At 32.8% G+C, this 18,152-nt stretch overlaps 1 protein-coding gene across 2 annotated transcripts in view; it reads right to left on the bottom strand.

The window, feature by feature from the left end:
• Positions 1-11,128: 11,128 nt before the first annotated feature.
• Rbm26 (RNA binding motif protein 26) overlaps positions 11,129-18,152 on the bottom strand; it is a 94,316-nt gene continuing 87,292 nt past the window's right edge. Inside the window, exon 22 of one of the 2 annotated variants that reach the window (XM_087192977.1) lies at positions 11,129-14,120. In XM_087192977.1, coding sequence (XP_087049103.1) covers positions 14,100-14,120 — 21 coding nt within the window. In that variant the 3' untranslated portion in view covers positions 11,129-14,099. Of the gene's footprint in view, positions 14,124-18,152 lie in introns of both variants that reach the window. The other variant, XM_021258647.2, reaches the window with a different exon arrangement.

The following is an 18,152-nucleotide window of genomic DNA, read 5'->3' on the forward strand; positions in this document are numbered from 1 at the left end:
GAAGGAGGAAAAATAAGAACCAAGAGAGATTATGTAAAGTTGCAAATTTCCAATGATGGATGTCATTATAGTGTATATCTAAAATGTACCAATGATTAAAATGAATAATTGATAATGTGAAATAGGAAGAAATGGTCCAAAGGGGTAGGGGAAGTGGGAAGGGTAGGGGAAAGGAAAGAAGGGAAAGGAAAAATGATGAAAAATGGAAAAAATGGAAACAAAGTTTTTGTAAATAGGGAAGGGTGGGTTGGTGGAGGGAGGGAGGGAATGGGGAAAAAATAAGAACCAAGATACATCATGTAAAGGTACAAGTTCCCAATGAGAGATGTAAATGTACTGTATAACTAAAAAAAGTACCAATAAAAGAATTTAAGGGAAAAAAATCAAATAGGTGAATTATACAAAGTTGATAAAAGAGGAGACAAAAAACACAGGATCAATAAGGTGTTTAGGAAGCTCAAAGATGTTATAACTAAATTGATAATGTACTTAATAACAAAATGATCAATGAGTTTATAGAAGATGCTAACAAAGAGGTAGCTGAACTAAACAAAATGATACAAAACATAATGACTAGTTTAGCCAAGAATTATAGGCCATGAAAAGGTACCAAACAGGTATCAAGGAGATAAAAAATTCTATTGAAAATATCAGCACCAGAACTGACCAATGTGAGGACAGTGTCAGAAGTAGAAAATAGGGCAGGTGCAGATAACTAGATACTCAAAGATACCTTAAAAACAAGAGAAATGGGGAAAATGGACCCAACAGTTGCTATATGAAACAAAGAGTAAGGTTAATTAGAATTAGTGAAAAATCAGAAGACAACATGGATGGGATACTGTTTACAGAAACAATAGCAGAAAACTTTTCAAGTATGGGGAAAGAATTTAACATATAGATAACCAAACCATATAGAATCCCAAATAGCCACAAAAAAAAAAAAGAACTCCATGTCACATCATAGCCAAAATCCCAAAAGTCCAACACAAGGACAGAATCTTAAAAGCTGTTCATGGAAAGAAACAAATCACTTATAAAGGTAAAATCATTAGAATTACAGATTTCTCAACACAAACCTTAAGGACCAGGAGAGCTTGGAAGGAAGTGTTTCAAGTCTTAAAGGAAAACAACCTCCAAGCCAGACTTAATATATCCTGCAAAACTATCTTTTAAAATTTATGGCAAAGTAAGATTCTTCTGTGATGAAGAGCTCCTTAAGAAATTATGACCACTAGGGGTGGGGATTTAGCTCAGTGGTTCTGCTGCCTGCCTCACAATCGCAAGGACCTGAGTTCAATTCCCCAGTACCAAAAAAAAAAAAAAGAAAGAAAGAAACTAAGACCACTAAACCAGCACTATAAAAAAATTCTCTAGGATATCCTGGAAAGAGACAATGAAGCCAACAATGCCAAGAAATCTAATAGAATACACCAGATACAATGAGCAGAAAAGCAGAAGGTGTGGGGTAGGAAAAGAATCAGCAGCAGGAAAATAAAGCCATGACAAGAATCAGTCAATACCTTTCAGTGACAACTTTCAATATGCATAGTCTCAACTGTCCTATCAAAATAGAGATTCAATTAAAAAAAAAACCCAAACAGTATGTTGTATACAGGAAACACTTTAAACCCAAAAAGATATGCACAGACTAATACTCAAAGGATGGGAAACAATAGTCCATGCAACAGAATCCCCAAAACAAGCAAAAGTAGAAATCCTATTTTTAAAGAAAACATGCATCAAGCCAAAACTTATCAAGGTAAAGAACATTTTTATATATTGATTAGTATGAGCACAACAGGGCCGAAATTTGTATGTCTCACTGCTAGGCAACTCTGATTTGAATTCTATTGTTCCCACTGGCTTGAATCACTGGTGGTACATGCATGATTGTCCCATTGGGCAGCTTGTACCACTTCTCAGGGAGTCTTTGACTATAATAATATAAAGAAAGGCATTGATTTAGCAGACCATTGCCACCATATTATAGTTCTTTAAACATTAAAATGGTATAAAAAATTGTAATACAGATAATTTGCAGTACAGCAGTTGTGAATGAATATTATATATATAACAGCAATGGCATTCTTGTAAGATTTTCATGTTAAAATTTAGAGAATTGGTAGAGGAGGTGAGCCGCTCCCAGAACACAGGAGGAGGATTCCAAGCCGCTGCACCACCTTGGCCAGCACAGAAGTGAGCCACTCCCAGTGCAAAGGAGGAGGTTTCTGGGACACCATACCACCCCTGCCAGCACAGAGGAGGTGAGCTCTGTGGGCGCCAGCAGCAATCCACCCCCCATTGAAATGAGAAGACATGTAAACAAGTTTCAAAACCAGACTTCCAGACAACCTAAAACAACCCCAAAGGGAAACAAGATGGAACACTCTGATACTCAACCACCTGGACTCCCTGAACTGGAAACAAAAGAGGATCTGGAAAAAATGAAATCAGAAATAATTTCTCAGATAAAAGCAGAGATTGGGCCCATAGTGCAAGACATGATTAATAAATCTAGAGAGGACACAGATAAAAAAAAACAGAGGAGGTGAGTGAGGAACATGATGGAATCCCAACATAGGAAACAAATGGAATCCATAAAATAGATACAAACAGATTTCCAGATTAAAAACTCTATTGAAAGTCTTAATGCAGCAGAATGAGCCAATGTGAGGACAGAATTTCAGATATAGAAGATAAGATTGCTATTAGTGACCAGGAAAAGAAAAATTTCTTTAAAATTGTAAGGGAACATGAGAAATCAATGATAAAAAAAAAATCTACACATAGGCATATAATTGTTAAGATTCCAGAAACCCAACAGAAGAACAAAATTCTCTAAGCAGTTAGAGAAAAGAAACAAATCACATACAAAGGAAAGCCCATCAGAATAACAGCAGACTTCTCAGTGCAACCCTCAAGGCAAGAAGAGCTTGGAGTGATGTATTTCAAGCCCCAAAGGAAAATAGCCTCCAACTCAGATTGATGTACCCTGAAAAACTATCTTTCAAAATTGATGGAGAAATGAGATACCTTCATGACAAAGAGCACCTTAGGAACTTCATGAATACCAAACCAGCACTCCAAAAAATTTTACACATTATCCTAGGAACAGACAATGAGGATCACAACCCCAGGAAGCACAGCAGAATGAACCCATCAAGTGCAAGAAGAAATTAAATGTAAAGGGGGAGAATCCAAGAAAAAGAAAAAGTCATGACAATGATAAGTCAATATGTATCAGTTATAACCATCAATGTTAATGGTCTCAATTCACCAATCAAAAGAAATAGATTGGAAGAATGGGTCAAGAAGCAAGATCCAACAATATGCTGCATACAATAAACACATTTAACTCAAAAAGAAACTCATTGACTGAAAGAGTGGAGAACAATACTCCATGTGTCAGGAACCTGGAAAAAAAGAAAAGCCAGGAGTAGCTATCCTCCTTGCAGATCAAGTGGAATTCAAATGAAAATTTGAAACACTCTGGACCCAAGAATTTCAAACAAGGGATACTCAACTTGTATGTACAAATCTATTGTGAACATGTGTTTTCATTCCTCTTAAAAACTTAAGAACAGAACTGTTGGTTCTTAACAGCAATACAAGAAATTTCTATATTGTTTTCCAAAATGGTTTTATCATTTTACACTCACATTAGCAGTATTAGTAAGTTCTGACTGGTTCACCCAAACTGACATTTGTTCTTTTAAAACTTTTAACTTCATCTCCCTAATGAGTGTATAATTCAATCTTGTTAATGTACTGATCAGTATTTTTTTGATTCTAGTGTTGCACACCTTTCCTTGTGCTGTACTAGCTATTTATCATCTTCTTGTGTCTTTTTAATTTGGTTGTCTATTAATGACCTGTAAGAGTTCTTTATATACTCTGGTCATAGGTTATATGCATTACAAATATGGTCTAAGGACTACTTTTCATTTTCTTAATGATGTCATTTAAAGTTCTAAATTTTGATGGACTCTCATCAATTTTTTTCTTCTATACATCATGTTTTTTATATCCTAGGGAATTCTTGCCTACCCTAAATTCATAAACATTTTTCCTTATAATTTCTTCTTAAAGCTTTATAGTTTTAGTCTTTCATATTTAGATTCATAAATCCTTTCAAGTTATTTTTATGTATGGAAATAAAGGGTTAATTTTTTACATATGGTTACCAGATGTTCTAGTGTCATTTGCTAAAAACACTTATCTTTTCCTCTGCTCTTGAATTATGTTCTATAAAATGTTAATGTTAAATAATCTTTCAAAATTCAGTGGATCATACATGTGTGGTTCTATTTCTGGATTCTGTTTTATTCCAATGATCTATATGTCTTTCCTTACACCAACACTGCCTTGATTACTGTAGCTTTAGAAGAAGTCTTAAAATTAGGTAATAAATGTCTTCCAACACTTGTTTTTTCTTTTTACTTCTCTAGGTCCTTTGTACTCCTACATAACTTCTAAATTTCAATATCCAATTCTTCATTTATAGCAAGTATACATAAACCTGAATTTTCACATATGCCTTTTCTAATCCTGTTAAATTCAAATACAAGTTCTAGAGGCTCCTAGAGAATTTTTAGTTCTCTCTGTAGATGATCATTTCATTTACATATAAAGATTTTAATTCTACCTTGCCAATCCTATCCTAATTGTGCCACTTTATTGCCAGATTATTTTGGTTTGGGCCTAGGATTCAAAGTTTAATAGACAGGTGAAAAGTAGGCATATCTGCCCTTGTTCTCCACCTTAGGGAGAAAGCATTTTATCTTCTCCATTCATATAAGGTGTTTTTGCTGGAAGTATGGAGTACATGGCTTATTTGTTGAGAAGGTTCTATTCTACTTCTAGTCTCCTGATAGCTTTTACCATGAACAGCTGTAGAATTTAGTCCAATGCTTTTTCTCCAACTAGTGACAGGATCATATGGCTTTTTCCTTTCCTCTGTTAAAATGATGACTTTTGGGGGTGGATCTTCCAATGCTAAACCAACACTGCCATCCCTATAATAAAACTACTTTCTACATACTGCCAGATTTGACTTCTAATAGTTTTGTTAAATTTTTATCCATGTTCATACTTTTTTCTTCTATTATCTTTATCCAGTTTTAGTATTAGCACAATGTTGATTTCCTAAAATGAGGGAAGTGTTCCTTTTTTCTGCTTTAAATGTTTGATATAATTTATCAGTTGAAATGTATATGCGCCTGTTGTTGTCATATAGGTAGGTTTCCAAGCTAGGAATGTACTTTAATAGGTGCTATTTAAATTTTATATTTCCTCCAGAGTCAGCTTCATTAATTTGTCTTCCAAGGCAATTCTTAGAAGTTGTCAAATTTTATTTCAAAAAAGATTTTTGTAATATGCTTTCTATATCCTTCTAAATTCTGTAAAATCTGCAGTAATATCTCTTAGATCTTGATATTATAATTTTAAAAATGTATAATTGATATTGTGTAATAGGAAGAAAAGGTCCAAAGGAGTAGCAGAAGTGGGAGGGGTAGGGGAAAGGAAAGAAGAGAAAAGAAAAAATATGAGAAAAGGAAAAAAATGGAAACAAAGTTTTTGCAAATAGGGAAGGGTGGGCAAGGGAAGGGGAAAAAAATAAGAACCAAGATACTCATGTAAAGGTGCAAGGTCCCAATGATGAATGTAACTATATTTTATACCTAAAATGTACCAATAAACTTATTAATGGAAAAAAATTTAGAGAATTACTGGTAAATTATTCACAGATATGTTAATGAAATAAATCTGATTACTGTAATAATTTTTAATTGGTATGAATAGTACTAATATGTATATTTGGGCAGTAACCAAGTTCAAGCAACTAACTTGTTTTTATTAATTTGATTAGTTAAAAAAAAATCTTCTGATAAAAGTGATTAGACCCATTTGTACCACCAGTGGTACAAGCCACCTGATAGAGGATAGTCATGCATGCACTACCAGTGGTTCAAGCCAGCAGGAGTGTATTAAGGAAACAGTTTGACAGGAACAGATAACAATTATAACTATATATGCAGTGAACACCAGCACACCCAAATTGGTAAATCAAACACTATTGGACATAAAAGATCAAATAACAATACAATTACAGTGGGGGACATCAATATCCCATTATCAGAAATAGAGTAAGACAAAAAGTCAACAAAGTATCAGTTGAACCACACCTTTGAACATATTTTAATTCCACTGAACATCAGACTACACATTCTTGTTAGCATCACATGGAATTACACCAAAATAGACTACTTTCTAGGCCACAAAATATGCTTAAATACAAAAGAATTGAAATTATCCCATGCATATTATCAGATCACAGTGCAATGAAACTAGAAACGGCAAAGAAACCATAAAAATTATCAAAAACACATTAAACAATACACTCCTGAATAATCAATAGATCACAGAAGAAATCCATTCCCAGAATCAAATGGTAATACCAGTACATCAGAATCTATGGGACACAAAGCAGTCCTAAGAGGGAATTTTATAGCTATGAATGCCCACACCAGAAACACAGAGTGAGCTCAAATAACCTAATGATACACACAAGGTCCTAGAAAAACATGAAGAATTCAAGCTCAAAGCTAGTACAAAGAAGAAAATCATAAAGATCAGAGTAGAAATTAATGGAGAACACTATATATATTTTTCAATGAATCAGAGTTCATTGAAAGAAAAAGACAAATCTTTAGCCAATCTTACCAAAAAGATAAAGACCCAAATCAATGCATGTAGAAAAGAAAAAGGTGAAATCACAACAGGCACTGCTGAAATCGGATTATTAGTAACTAATCATGAAAAACCTGTACTCCAGTGAAAACGGGTACTCCAGTAAACTGGAGAATCCAGAAGAAATGAATACATTTCTAGATATATTATGAATTACCAAAACTGAACCAAGAAGATATAAAAACCTATAATATATATAATCCAGTAACAGTAATGAAATTAAGGTATGAATAAAAAGCCTACAAACTAGTATTTTCCACTGGCTTGAACCACTGGTGGTACAAACAGGATCTAAATTACTTTTATCAATCTTTTTACTAATAAATTAATAAAGTCAATAAAAGGACTGAATCTAGTTGCTTGAATTTGAATAATTACTGGCCAAATATAAATATTAAACTATTAAAATCAATTAAAAATTACAAGTCAAGTTTATTTCATTAAATTTATGTTCATAATTTAATAATTCTCTACATTTTAACATGGAATCTTACAAGTATTCCATCACTAATGTATATACTGTATATATGCATTTATAACTGTTATATCACAAATTAGCTGTATTAGTTTAATACCATTTTAATGGTTTCCTTAAGGAACTATAATATGATGACAGCTGCTCTGCTAAATCAATTCCTTTCTTTGCATTATTGTAATCAAACACTCCCTGAGAAGCTGTAGAGGCCACCAAATGAGACAGTCATGCATGTACCATCACTGGTTCAAGCCAGTGGGAAAAATCAAGTTCAAATCAGAGCTGCCTACCAGCGAGAAACATGAATTACAGCACCATCGTGAATGTGCTAATAGCAGCTCAGGACCTGATGGATTCACTGCTGAATTCTACAGGACTTTCAGGGAAGAAATAACACCAGTACTCCGCAAACTCTTTAATGAAACTGAAAGGGAAGTACTCCTAGATTTATTCCTGGAAGCTAGCATTACCTTGATTCTAAAATCAGACAAGGACCCAACTGAAAAAACCACCGATCTATGTCTTTAATGAACAGAGGTAAAGGTCCTCAAAAAGATACTGGCAAACAGAATGCAACAAATAATTTATAAGATCATGCATTGTAACTAAGGAGGCTTTATCTCTTAAGATGCAAGGATGGTTTAATATATGCAAATCAATAAATGCAATACAGCGCATAAAGCAGTGCAAGTATCACACGATCATCTCAGATGCAGAAAAACCTGACACAATCCAGCATCCCTTCATAATTAAAAAACATTTAAAAAGTGGGTATATAAGAACCTTACCACAATCTGATAAAAGGTATTTATGACAAACCTATTGACAACATCCACTGAAAGCTTTTCCTCTAAAAGCAGAAAGACAAGAATGTCCACTACACACCCGTATAGTACTTGAAACTTTAGCCAGAGCAATCAGACAAGAAAAAGAAAAGGGATATGTAAGGAAAAGAAGTCAAACTATCCTTATTCTCATAAAACATGGTCCTTCACATAGAAGACACAAAAATTTTCACCAAGACTCCTAGAATAATCAAATTCAGTAGTGTAGCAGGATATAAAAATCAACACAAAAATCAAGATTTCTCCTGTACAGCAATAATGAACCTAATAATAAATCAGGAAAACAATACCACTTACAATAGCTTCAAGAAAAATTAAATATTTAGGAATTAACCAAGGAAGTGAAACACTGCCATAACGAAAACCACAGTACTCTGGAAAAGGAGACTAAAGAGGGTATCAGAAAGTGCAAAGATATCCCCTATTCTGGATACGCAGAACCACTACTGTAAAAATGTCCATACTTCCAAAACTGATACTATATAATTTTAACTCAATACCAATCAAATTTCCAATAGCATTCCACACAGAACTAGAGAAAATTATCCTAAAATTCACATGGAACTAGAAGAGACCATAATCTAGAAGAGATTAGAAGAGATCATGATCCCACATTTCAAGTTATATTATAAAGCTACAGTGACAAAAATAGCATGATACTGGCATAAAAAGGCATGTGGATCAACGGAACAGAAGGGAACAAAAATACCCTCCAGGAAAGGCAGCCTCTTCAACAAATGGTTCCCCAAAAGCTGGCCATACAAACGCAGATTAAATCTAGACCCCTCCCACTATGTATTAAACTGAAATCAAGACAGATCAAAGATGTCAATGTTAAAACAAAAACAATCTACTGTATGATAAAAGATAAAACTCATGAAGACATGGGTATAGGCAAACGTTTTGAACTCCAATGGCACAAGAAATAGGACTGAAAATCATCAAATAAGATCATAGCAAAGAGCTTCTTCTCCACAGCAAATAACCAACAAAGTGAAGAGACCACTTAAACGGAGAAAAAAATTTACCAGTCATTCCTTGGACAGAGGACTAACATCGAGAATATTTAAAGAACTAAAATTTAGACCCCCTCCCTCAAATAAAAGACCCAACCAAAAAACAGGCAACTGAAATGAGTAGACACTCAGATCAAGAAGGCCAAGTGGCCAATTCGTGAAAAAAAAAAAAATTGAACATCATTGGCTATTAATGACTTTCAACTCAAAACAACACTGATTACATTTTACTCCAGAATGAATGGCTATTAAGAGCTCAAAAACTTGCAAAGATTAGGGGAAAAAGGAACCCTTCTGTATTTCTGGTGGGAATGTACAACCACTATGGAAAAATCAGTATAGTTTGCTCAAAAAACTAAAAATAGGGCTGGGGTTTTAGCTCAGTGGTGCTGCGCCTGCCTCGCGAGGTCCAAAGTTCAACCCCCAGTACTGGGAAAAAAACAAAAAACAAAACAAAAAAACTTCTAAAAATAGAATTCTTCAACCCAGCTAGTCCCCTTCTAGTTAACTTGCAAAGGAGTCGACAGCTTATTACAGTGAAACATGCATACCTCGGTTATAGCAGCACCAAAAATAGATAAATCATGGAAACATCCTTGAAGTCCACCAATAGATCAATAATGGAAATGTGCTGATACACAATGGAGCATTATTCTGCTGGAAAGGATAAATAGAAGTCATCTGTAGAAAAGTGGATGCACCATGAGACCATAATGTTCAATAAAATAAATGAAGACACACAAGCTTGAGTACCATATGGTTTCTCTTATGAGAAACCCATAGTACAAATGAAAGGAAAATAAAAGGTGAGAGGAAAATAAAAGGTAAGAGGAAACAGGTAGCTCTCTTCCAAATGGGAAGAGGACCAAGCGATAAAGAGGAGGATGTACTGGAGGGAAAGGGGATGTGAAAAGAATTTAGATGTTAGGTACATGTACCTACTAGCCACAATGAATGTAACCACTCTGCACTGCAAACATGTATTAATAAAACAAAGATGTTAAAAACATGCTTTACAAAAGATGAAGTGAAAAATGGAAGGATGTAATGCCCAAAATTAGCAGTCATCTACAAATGAAGGGCTTCTTAAAGTGATAGAAACTCAAAGCTACAAAATAGTATAAACTATATAATCCCATTTAAAATAATGTCTGATCATTGACAGAGAATTGGCTGTTATATCATCTATTTTCCTCCATTTCTAGCTCTCTAAAATTTGTGTGTGTATGACAAAGACAACATTGTGAAGAATTACTTTCTGGGTTAAGTAAAGGCTGTCAATACTGAATTTGCAAAGTACTCCAGAGGGCTCAGCATAATATGCATAATTTACGTGTAACTTTAAAAATAATTTTGCTGTCTTTAACAAAACTGCTTTTTCTCAACCAGGTCTCTTCGACCAGATTAAAACTATCACTTATGAGTTGAGAATGTGTTTTGATCATAGTGTTAGTGCCAAGTAGGGACAGATTACCACCAACTTTGTTACACATAGAAGGTATATTTGTAATCAAACACACACAAAAACAAATATAATACTTGTCATACTTGTCATTCAATAAAATTAAACATGAAATAATCATGTTGAGTGCTGGAAAAGTAGGCCAAATCATGAGATTTAGATAAAAATTATGAGTTAGAGGGAACGTGTCTTTGGAGTTTGACATTACAAGAATTTTATATCTAATTTTACTTTTAGTATCTATGGCATTCCTTTAACATTACTAGTATTTTTATACTTATCACTCATGCTGAGAACTTTTTGACCACATGGAAGAGAAAATTTCCAGCAGTGAAGGGGCAAGAACGGAGGTGGGGCTGGGGTTGTGGGGAGAGGTTAATAGATTTGTGTATATGTGAGAGAAGTCATTAGGTTAGTAATATACCAGAAACAAAGTAGACAAAGTGAGAAGGGATGGTATAGGGATATAGGAAATGTACAGCCATTTCTTTGTATAAACAACTTTTAGAATTCTCAACTGGAATACCTGATGAATGCAAATCTAATTTCTATTTACATAACTGAACGTTAACAACTGTTTTTAGTAAGACTATTTTATTTTAAATTTTTCAAAATATAAAAATAATAAACATTATGGATATTTAACAAACAAAACATAATTCAACTATAAATAAAAATGTTGACAACCCCACATAAACATGTAAGCATACAAGAGTAATTTTCTAGTTCAAGTTTTGCCTTTTTTACTTCAAGTTTTATTATCACTTTTAAAAATAAACAAAAAGCTGCTACAGCTTAACCAATTACTTTCGCTCCACGCAAAAAGCAGGGAATTTTTTCCCCATGCCAACACACATTCATGAAATGGGATACTTATGGGCACAGGTATTAAACACTGGAATAATCCAGTCTCCAGACAAGAAAAGATTCCTTTGGTGTTTTCAGATTCAACAGTCCACAGAAAATGAATTAAAACAATCAAAGGAAATTTTGCCAGACAGTATGTTTTGTCACACTCAAAACAGGTTCAGGATTGTGAGAATCAAAAGCAGTATCTACGAATGCTTTGCTGATACGTTACAATTGTATTCACTAAGGTGCTGGAATAGAATTCTTAGAGACAAAATAAAAACTACACATCAATGAAAAACTTCTACACTGTAGTAATACATATCTTTGTAAGTCATCGAATGTTCTGTAAATAATTACTCTGCCTCCTGTTGAGATTTAAGGGAGAGTAACATTACATAATATTTTAAGACTAGAAAATTTTCCATTTGAAATATAAGAAAACAGCCATGCTGAATATCACTTTTTTTTTCATTCCTGTCAAATTAAGAACCTTCCTCTTATTAAAATAAGCTATTCTCTTTTTCTGGGAAGTTCAGCAAATAAATGTACAGTCACTTTGCATCATTTACTTAAATTAAGAGGCGTTTCTAATAAGCTGGGCTTTTCACCTGACTCAATACAGACCACTTTATTACACTGCTAAATCAGAATAAATCACAAGCAATCACAGATTAAAGCCTAGCAAAGTCTAGACAACGGGTTCAAAAATGATAACAAAAGGTTTTGTAGCACCAATGACTTTTTTCCTAAGACACTTGAGGGGTGTGTTTCACTTTAAAGTATTATTTTGTAAACAAGACCAAAAATATTCCGCTGATCTGTATTTTGAGCATATTTATAAACTCTATTAAAAAACAAATATAGCATGACTATAGCAGCTAACAGTGTAAAATTTAAGTATATTGAAAAATATAAAGATATAAAAGGCTTCCATAATCCAATCATGCAGAGGTAAACCACTTCATTTAATTACACAAGTGATTCTGTACAGTTATCTATGTACACATAGCTCCATGAGAATATTGTTAAAGAAAATGAGAACTTTTATCTTTAACTCACCAACATATGAGAATTTAAATAAATTAACTGGATCTCACAGTAATTTTCAAAAACACAATGATCTTAGTAAGAATGAAATCATTTTGACTTGATTCCCAATGGCATTCAATTTTGATTTGCTTTGTTTTTTAAATTTAAAAGCGAAGTATAAAAAGAGGATGACAAAATAAAGTTGAAGGTGATCACATGTGGTCCACATCCATTAACCAATCAAAATGGTTTACCACAAGTATGGTCTCTTCATACAGTATTTTTTGATTCTAATATAGTATATAAACCACCACTGTAGGAACAGAGAATCTTTTCTTGAAAATAAAAACTACCAAACTAGTCTGGGAAAATATGAACTCCCTGCAACTATCTGCTACTTGGCTTATGTGAACCAAAAGAAAAATTTAATTAAAAAATAAAAAAAGTCTTGTACACAACTAGGTAATATTAGACCTTCCAAATATGTAATTTTCCTGTAAAATGCCATGTATAACAAATGTAAATCAAAATAGATAATTTACATAATGAATGATGTATTCATTACATTGTTTTATTGTTCAGTAAGGACAATCACAATGCATACTCTTAGGGGAAAAAAACATTTGCACCCAAAAAAAAAGTTTGATTGGATAGAACTACAATTTTTTTTAAAACCATAAGCTAAATAGAAGCAGTGTAATTTACACCTTTCTAATAAAGAGTCCTCCAACTTCTCAAATGCCTCCTAAGAATCTATGAATACTTTAATTCTGTGAAAACATTTTTGATCTCCTTTATAAAAAAGATATTGTGAGTGAATATTCAGAATGAGACTTAGTTGTACTTTTTAGAATTCTAAGCTGAACTACTTATAATTTATGAATATACTTTTTAAGCATTGAAAACTAACCCTTAACGATGTCAGACACACACTATTTCCCCTTGCTTTTAAGATGGTCTTTGATGTCTTGATTACATGAAAAACTGTGTAAATTAGAAATTTATTTTTCAGTATTTATAATCAATATACCATAATTTTATTTTAAAGGAAAGAAAATCATTCTCCTTATTGGTTTTGAAAAGCTAAGGACTAAAAAAATTGTGTAAGTGGCCTTGGCAATGACTTCAAATAAGTATGTTCATAAAAAAAGGCAAGCTGTAATAGTGTGTAAAAATTTTTATCATCTGTTCAAAATTATTTTAAGTGGCTATTCTGACCATAGAAATATATCCTAAAACCACAAAAAATTAAAACCAAAACTTATGTTTAATTTTTTAATTAATTTTCTTCATTGTAAGTTGTTCATATTAGTAAACACATTATCATGGCTTTATAGATTTTCCAGACATAATTATCAATTTGGCTGAGACTGTATGTATCTCATATTAGGAAAAAAGAAGCATCATCTCTACTTTAAGGTGTTTTAAAAAACAAATGGCTATAAAGGGGAAAAAAACATTTATGGTAGGTCACACAGGGCATACATTTAGATACACATGTGGAGTGGGGTGTATGCTTAAAGAAATGTAAATATAAAATGCTAATTATAGTACATGTAAACATCTACTCAAATTGATAAAGAGCAAACAAAATGATAAGATGATAATATCATTAACAGTCGTCTCCAGACAGGAACAGGTCTTGCTCTTGTAGTCACAGAGCTAATTCAGGCAATGATGATCTCTCTCTGCTGGAAGAAGAGAAGGCTATTAAAAAAACTTCGAAAAGAGCAAATAAATCTAAAACTTGAATCACACCATAACTAGATCTCCAACTTTTCTAAACATTAAAACAAAATCTTTTTGAGAAAGGAATCAAAGTTGCAGACAAATTACACAAAGTATCAAGTTTGGGCTAAATGATTTTAACAAAACCTCTCTGCACCATGCTTCGGCTGCAAAGACCACAGTACTACAACACAGCTATGATTGAAAATTTTCAGTTAGAAAATCTAGTAACTGATCAGATAGTATACTTTCATAGAGGTGTGGGTAAGCAAGTAATTTTTAAGAAATCATGAACAATTTCCAAGGTATTCTAAATAAAAATTAAAGCAAAAAATATTTGTCTTAAAGTTTCCCAAAGATTTCAAAATTTTTGTAAGGTATACCTAATTAAGCTACATATGATGATCATTTCAACCTTTAATTACCCTATAAAAGTCTAAACTCAGCACCAAGGTCAACAACAAAAACAATTTTAAAAAAAGGAAGACATAAAAATAAGCTAGCTCCTGGTCTATGAAAGAAGAGCAGATCAATAAAAAAACAGGAAATGATTTAGGAAGGGATAAATACAAAAATTTGAAATAAAAAAGTTTAATTAAAGAGTGTTATCATTTACACTGAATAATGAAAAGAAATACTGACAAACCGTAAGAAAGGTATTACCAAAGTAGGTGTTTTTCTACTAAGCAAATATGATGTTTTTATTAGTAATAACTGACAGTGGCAATCGTATTCACCAATATTTCTTTCTTTCCTATTACTTTTAGGCAGCTATTTAAAAAGATTGTTTCTTCTGATAAGTGTACATCAGTAAGAGAGAAAAAATGCAACTAATCTTTTCTAAAATCCTACATACATACCTTACAGTAACTACCCAGAGTTTAAGAAGTTAACAAAAGTTCCTCCTATCAGGGAAAAGGAATTTTCTCTCTGCCTTAAAAATATTTCATAACAGTGATTTAATTCTACATTAAATTTCCATTTTTAATTTACAGGATTTTTAGATGAAGAAAAGTCCTGAGGGAAAGACCAGTAAGTAAACTAACTTAGTAATCCAGAATTTCATGCAAAACATTTTTGTTTGAAAAGGCTAACAGACTTCCATGAGAGGGGGAAAAAGCTTATAAAAATTTATATAAATTCTAGGACTAATATATTACATTTAAGGGGAAAAAAGAACTATAGATTAATAAAATTTGTATAAACTCAAAAACAGCCATTGATACTTCAATATACCAAATAAGAAAATGTTTCCTTTCTTTGTGAACCTTTATACCCAATGGTTGGTACTTCAATTTAATTGGAAATACAGATTTCCCAATAACATTTAATAACAAGATACTTCCTTCAATTAAGCTCAGTCATACTTGCTACAAGTAATCAGCTAAAATAGTTGTCTCTGCAGTAAACTACTGGTTGTTACATTTGATCATATTACAATAAAACAGAAGCTGTGGAGTATTTTGTCATTCCTATGTTTTCATTAAATGTTTGGGCATCAATTAAATACTTATTTTTTAAAATGTTACAATTATCCAGTGACATTTAAAACACTGCTTAAATAAAATTTTGAGTGAAATATATAAAATGACAAGTCAACCAATCCTAGGTAATCCTAATCAATCTTTTAATCAGTAATATATATTTCCCTCAATTTTTCCTGTAAGTAGTTACCTACATTGCCCTTAATCCTTTTCCCACTCCCAATTCAGCCTGCACAGTCTGTTTACAAAAAATCAAAAACCTTGGATGGAGAACTACAGAATTACAGTGGTACCTCAGTTCACTATCACTTCTGATTGTAAATAATTTGCTTTGCAAACAGAAGCATTTGGCAAAATTTTTTGTTTGCAAAGTCTGCATCAGGTGACAAACATGAACATGGCCATTTTTCCTGCACAAACTCGAACGTGGCCATCTCTTCCAGAATCAAGGAATGAATTAAGTTCGTGAACCGAGCTACCACTATAGAAAATTTCTTTTAGGTACCATATTGTAAAAGAGAAAACTGAGACAGGATTTAAATTCATATTTGAGGGAAAAATGCTTAACAGGCAAATATTTTTAAACTCTGAGTTTAGAAGCAAAAGGAAAAGTTTTAATTGGGAAGCGGGAGTGCAAGTGAATATGACAGTTAATCTATATAAGTTCAACAGAAGTTGTGCCAGCAAATGCAAGCATTTGGGAATACTATATATAAAACTATACCAAGAGACATACCAATTATCATAACCAAATCTAAGTTGTTTCCAATGATAAGATGACAGAAACAACAGCAGCAACAACAAATGGAGAATTGACTTAGATATGTTAAATTATTTTAGATCAAACACTAATGTAGCACGAAGAAAAATACAGATCTGAAAGGGATCTTAGAAGTCATCTAGTCCAACCCCTTTCATTTTAAAGACAAGGAAACAAATTTGGATAAGGTAAGAGACCTGTCTAAGGCCACAGAATTAAAGAGTCAAGACCAAAAGCTCAATCTCTTAACCCTTGTCCAGTTATTTCTCTATTCTAGGTCACCTTTAGACATTTAAAAAAAAAGTGGGATGGACTAGATTAGTGACTCTCAGCAATTCTAATCACATACTATAGAAACCCAAAGGCTATGTCACCCCTGAAACTGACTACAAATATAATACTCCAAAATATTAATGCCTTATCTACTGATGTAAAAATTCTAGTAAGATTTCAGGTGTGTACCTCCATCAGTGCTTGTAACCCATCAAATGAGAAGCTTAACTGAGTCAACTGTTTAGCAAATAGGTCTCAGTGACTAAGGAGACTGTCAAGAGAGACTTTTGGAAAATTGGTAAGAATTAACAAGGGAGGTAACTGTCACCTCATTGTTGGATATTTAAATATGCATTCATTCATTATTTCATTCAACAAACACCTGAGTGCCCACATGAGCCAGGCTTTATGATAAGCACTACAGAGATAATAAGATGAATAAGACATGGTCCCTTTCCTAGAGGAGCTTGGAATATAGTGGGGAATACAGACATATAAACCAGATAAATCATATTACAACGTAAGTATTATAACAGAGATATGAACAAACTGCTGTATTAAAAGGGAGCTGAAAATATGAACTGCCTAATGACCAAGAAGTTTGATTTTGTGCAGTATTTTTGAAGCAATAATTAGCATGTTTATTATAAACACAATGTCATGCTCGATCAATATTAGGAAGGAGGTAGCAATGCAGAAAAGTTGGCATTGAAATCGGAATGCCTGTATTCAAATCTAGTCCTTCCACTCCCTAGCTATGACTTTGGGTAAGTCACTCTACTTTTACTAACCTAAGTTTCCTTATCTGTAAAATGGTAATTAACAACTACTTCAAAGAACTACCTTAAGTTTTAAAGAAAACATGAAACTACATGTACAGTACTAGTATTTATTTTTAAAACACAATAGCAACATAATACTGATATTTATAATATATTAATGCTTATAAAAGTGTACCTGCAAACCTAATTAATGGTGGTAATATTTAATCCTCATACTTTGGGATCAAACAGAAACATAGAGTCTTTCGATTCATTCAAAGCAACATAGCTTACAACATTTTAAGTTCTAGGTTACTAAAGAGTTTTAGGCTATGGAAATTGATTGGCTATCTATGGGTTGAAATAGAGCAGGTAATTTGTTACATTATATGGCTAGAATTTACTAATCAAATTACAGAGCCAAAACCATCATGGAGATTTAACTGGCCTTGAAAGATTTACTTTCTTTATAATACCTGTTTGGTGTAAAGAGAAGAAACGTGAGCCTCTGCCAATTTGGCACCTTTCACGACTACTAAAAAGAAAAGAAAACAAACTTACCTAATGAATCAGAATAGCACATAGTCAATATACAAGAGACTACATAAAAATATATAAATCTACGTTTTTGACTAAAGTTAGTATTCTGACAACTAAAATCTGACTTTGAGATTTTAAATATAAATGTGTACCAACTATAAGTCAAAATACTCC

The sequence above is a fragment of the Heterocephalus glaber genome, unplaced genomic scaffold (genome assembly GCF_053883595.1).
Source record: "Heterocephalus glaber isolate CG9 unplaced genomic scaffold, H.glaber_assembly_v1.0 deba00001577, whole genome shotgun sequence".
In the NCBI taxonomy this organism is placed as follows: Eukaryota; Metazoa; Chordata; class Mammalia; order Rodentia; family Bathyergidae; genus Heterocephalus; species Heterocephalus glaber.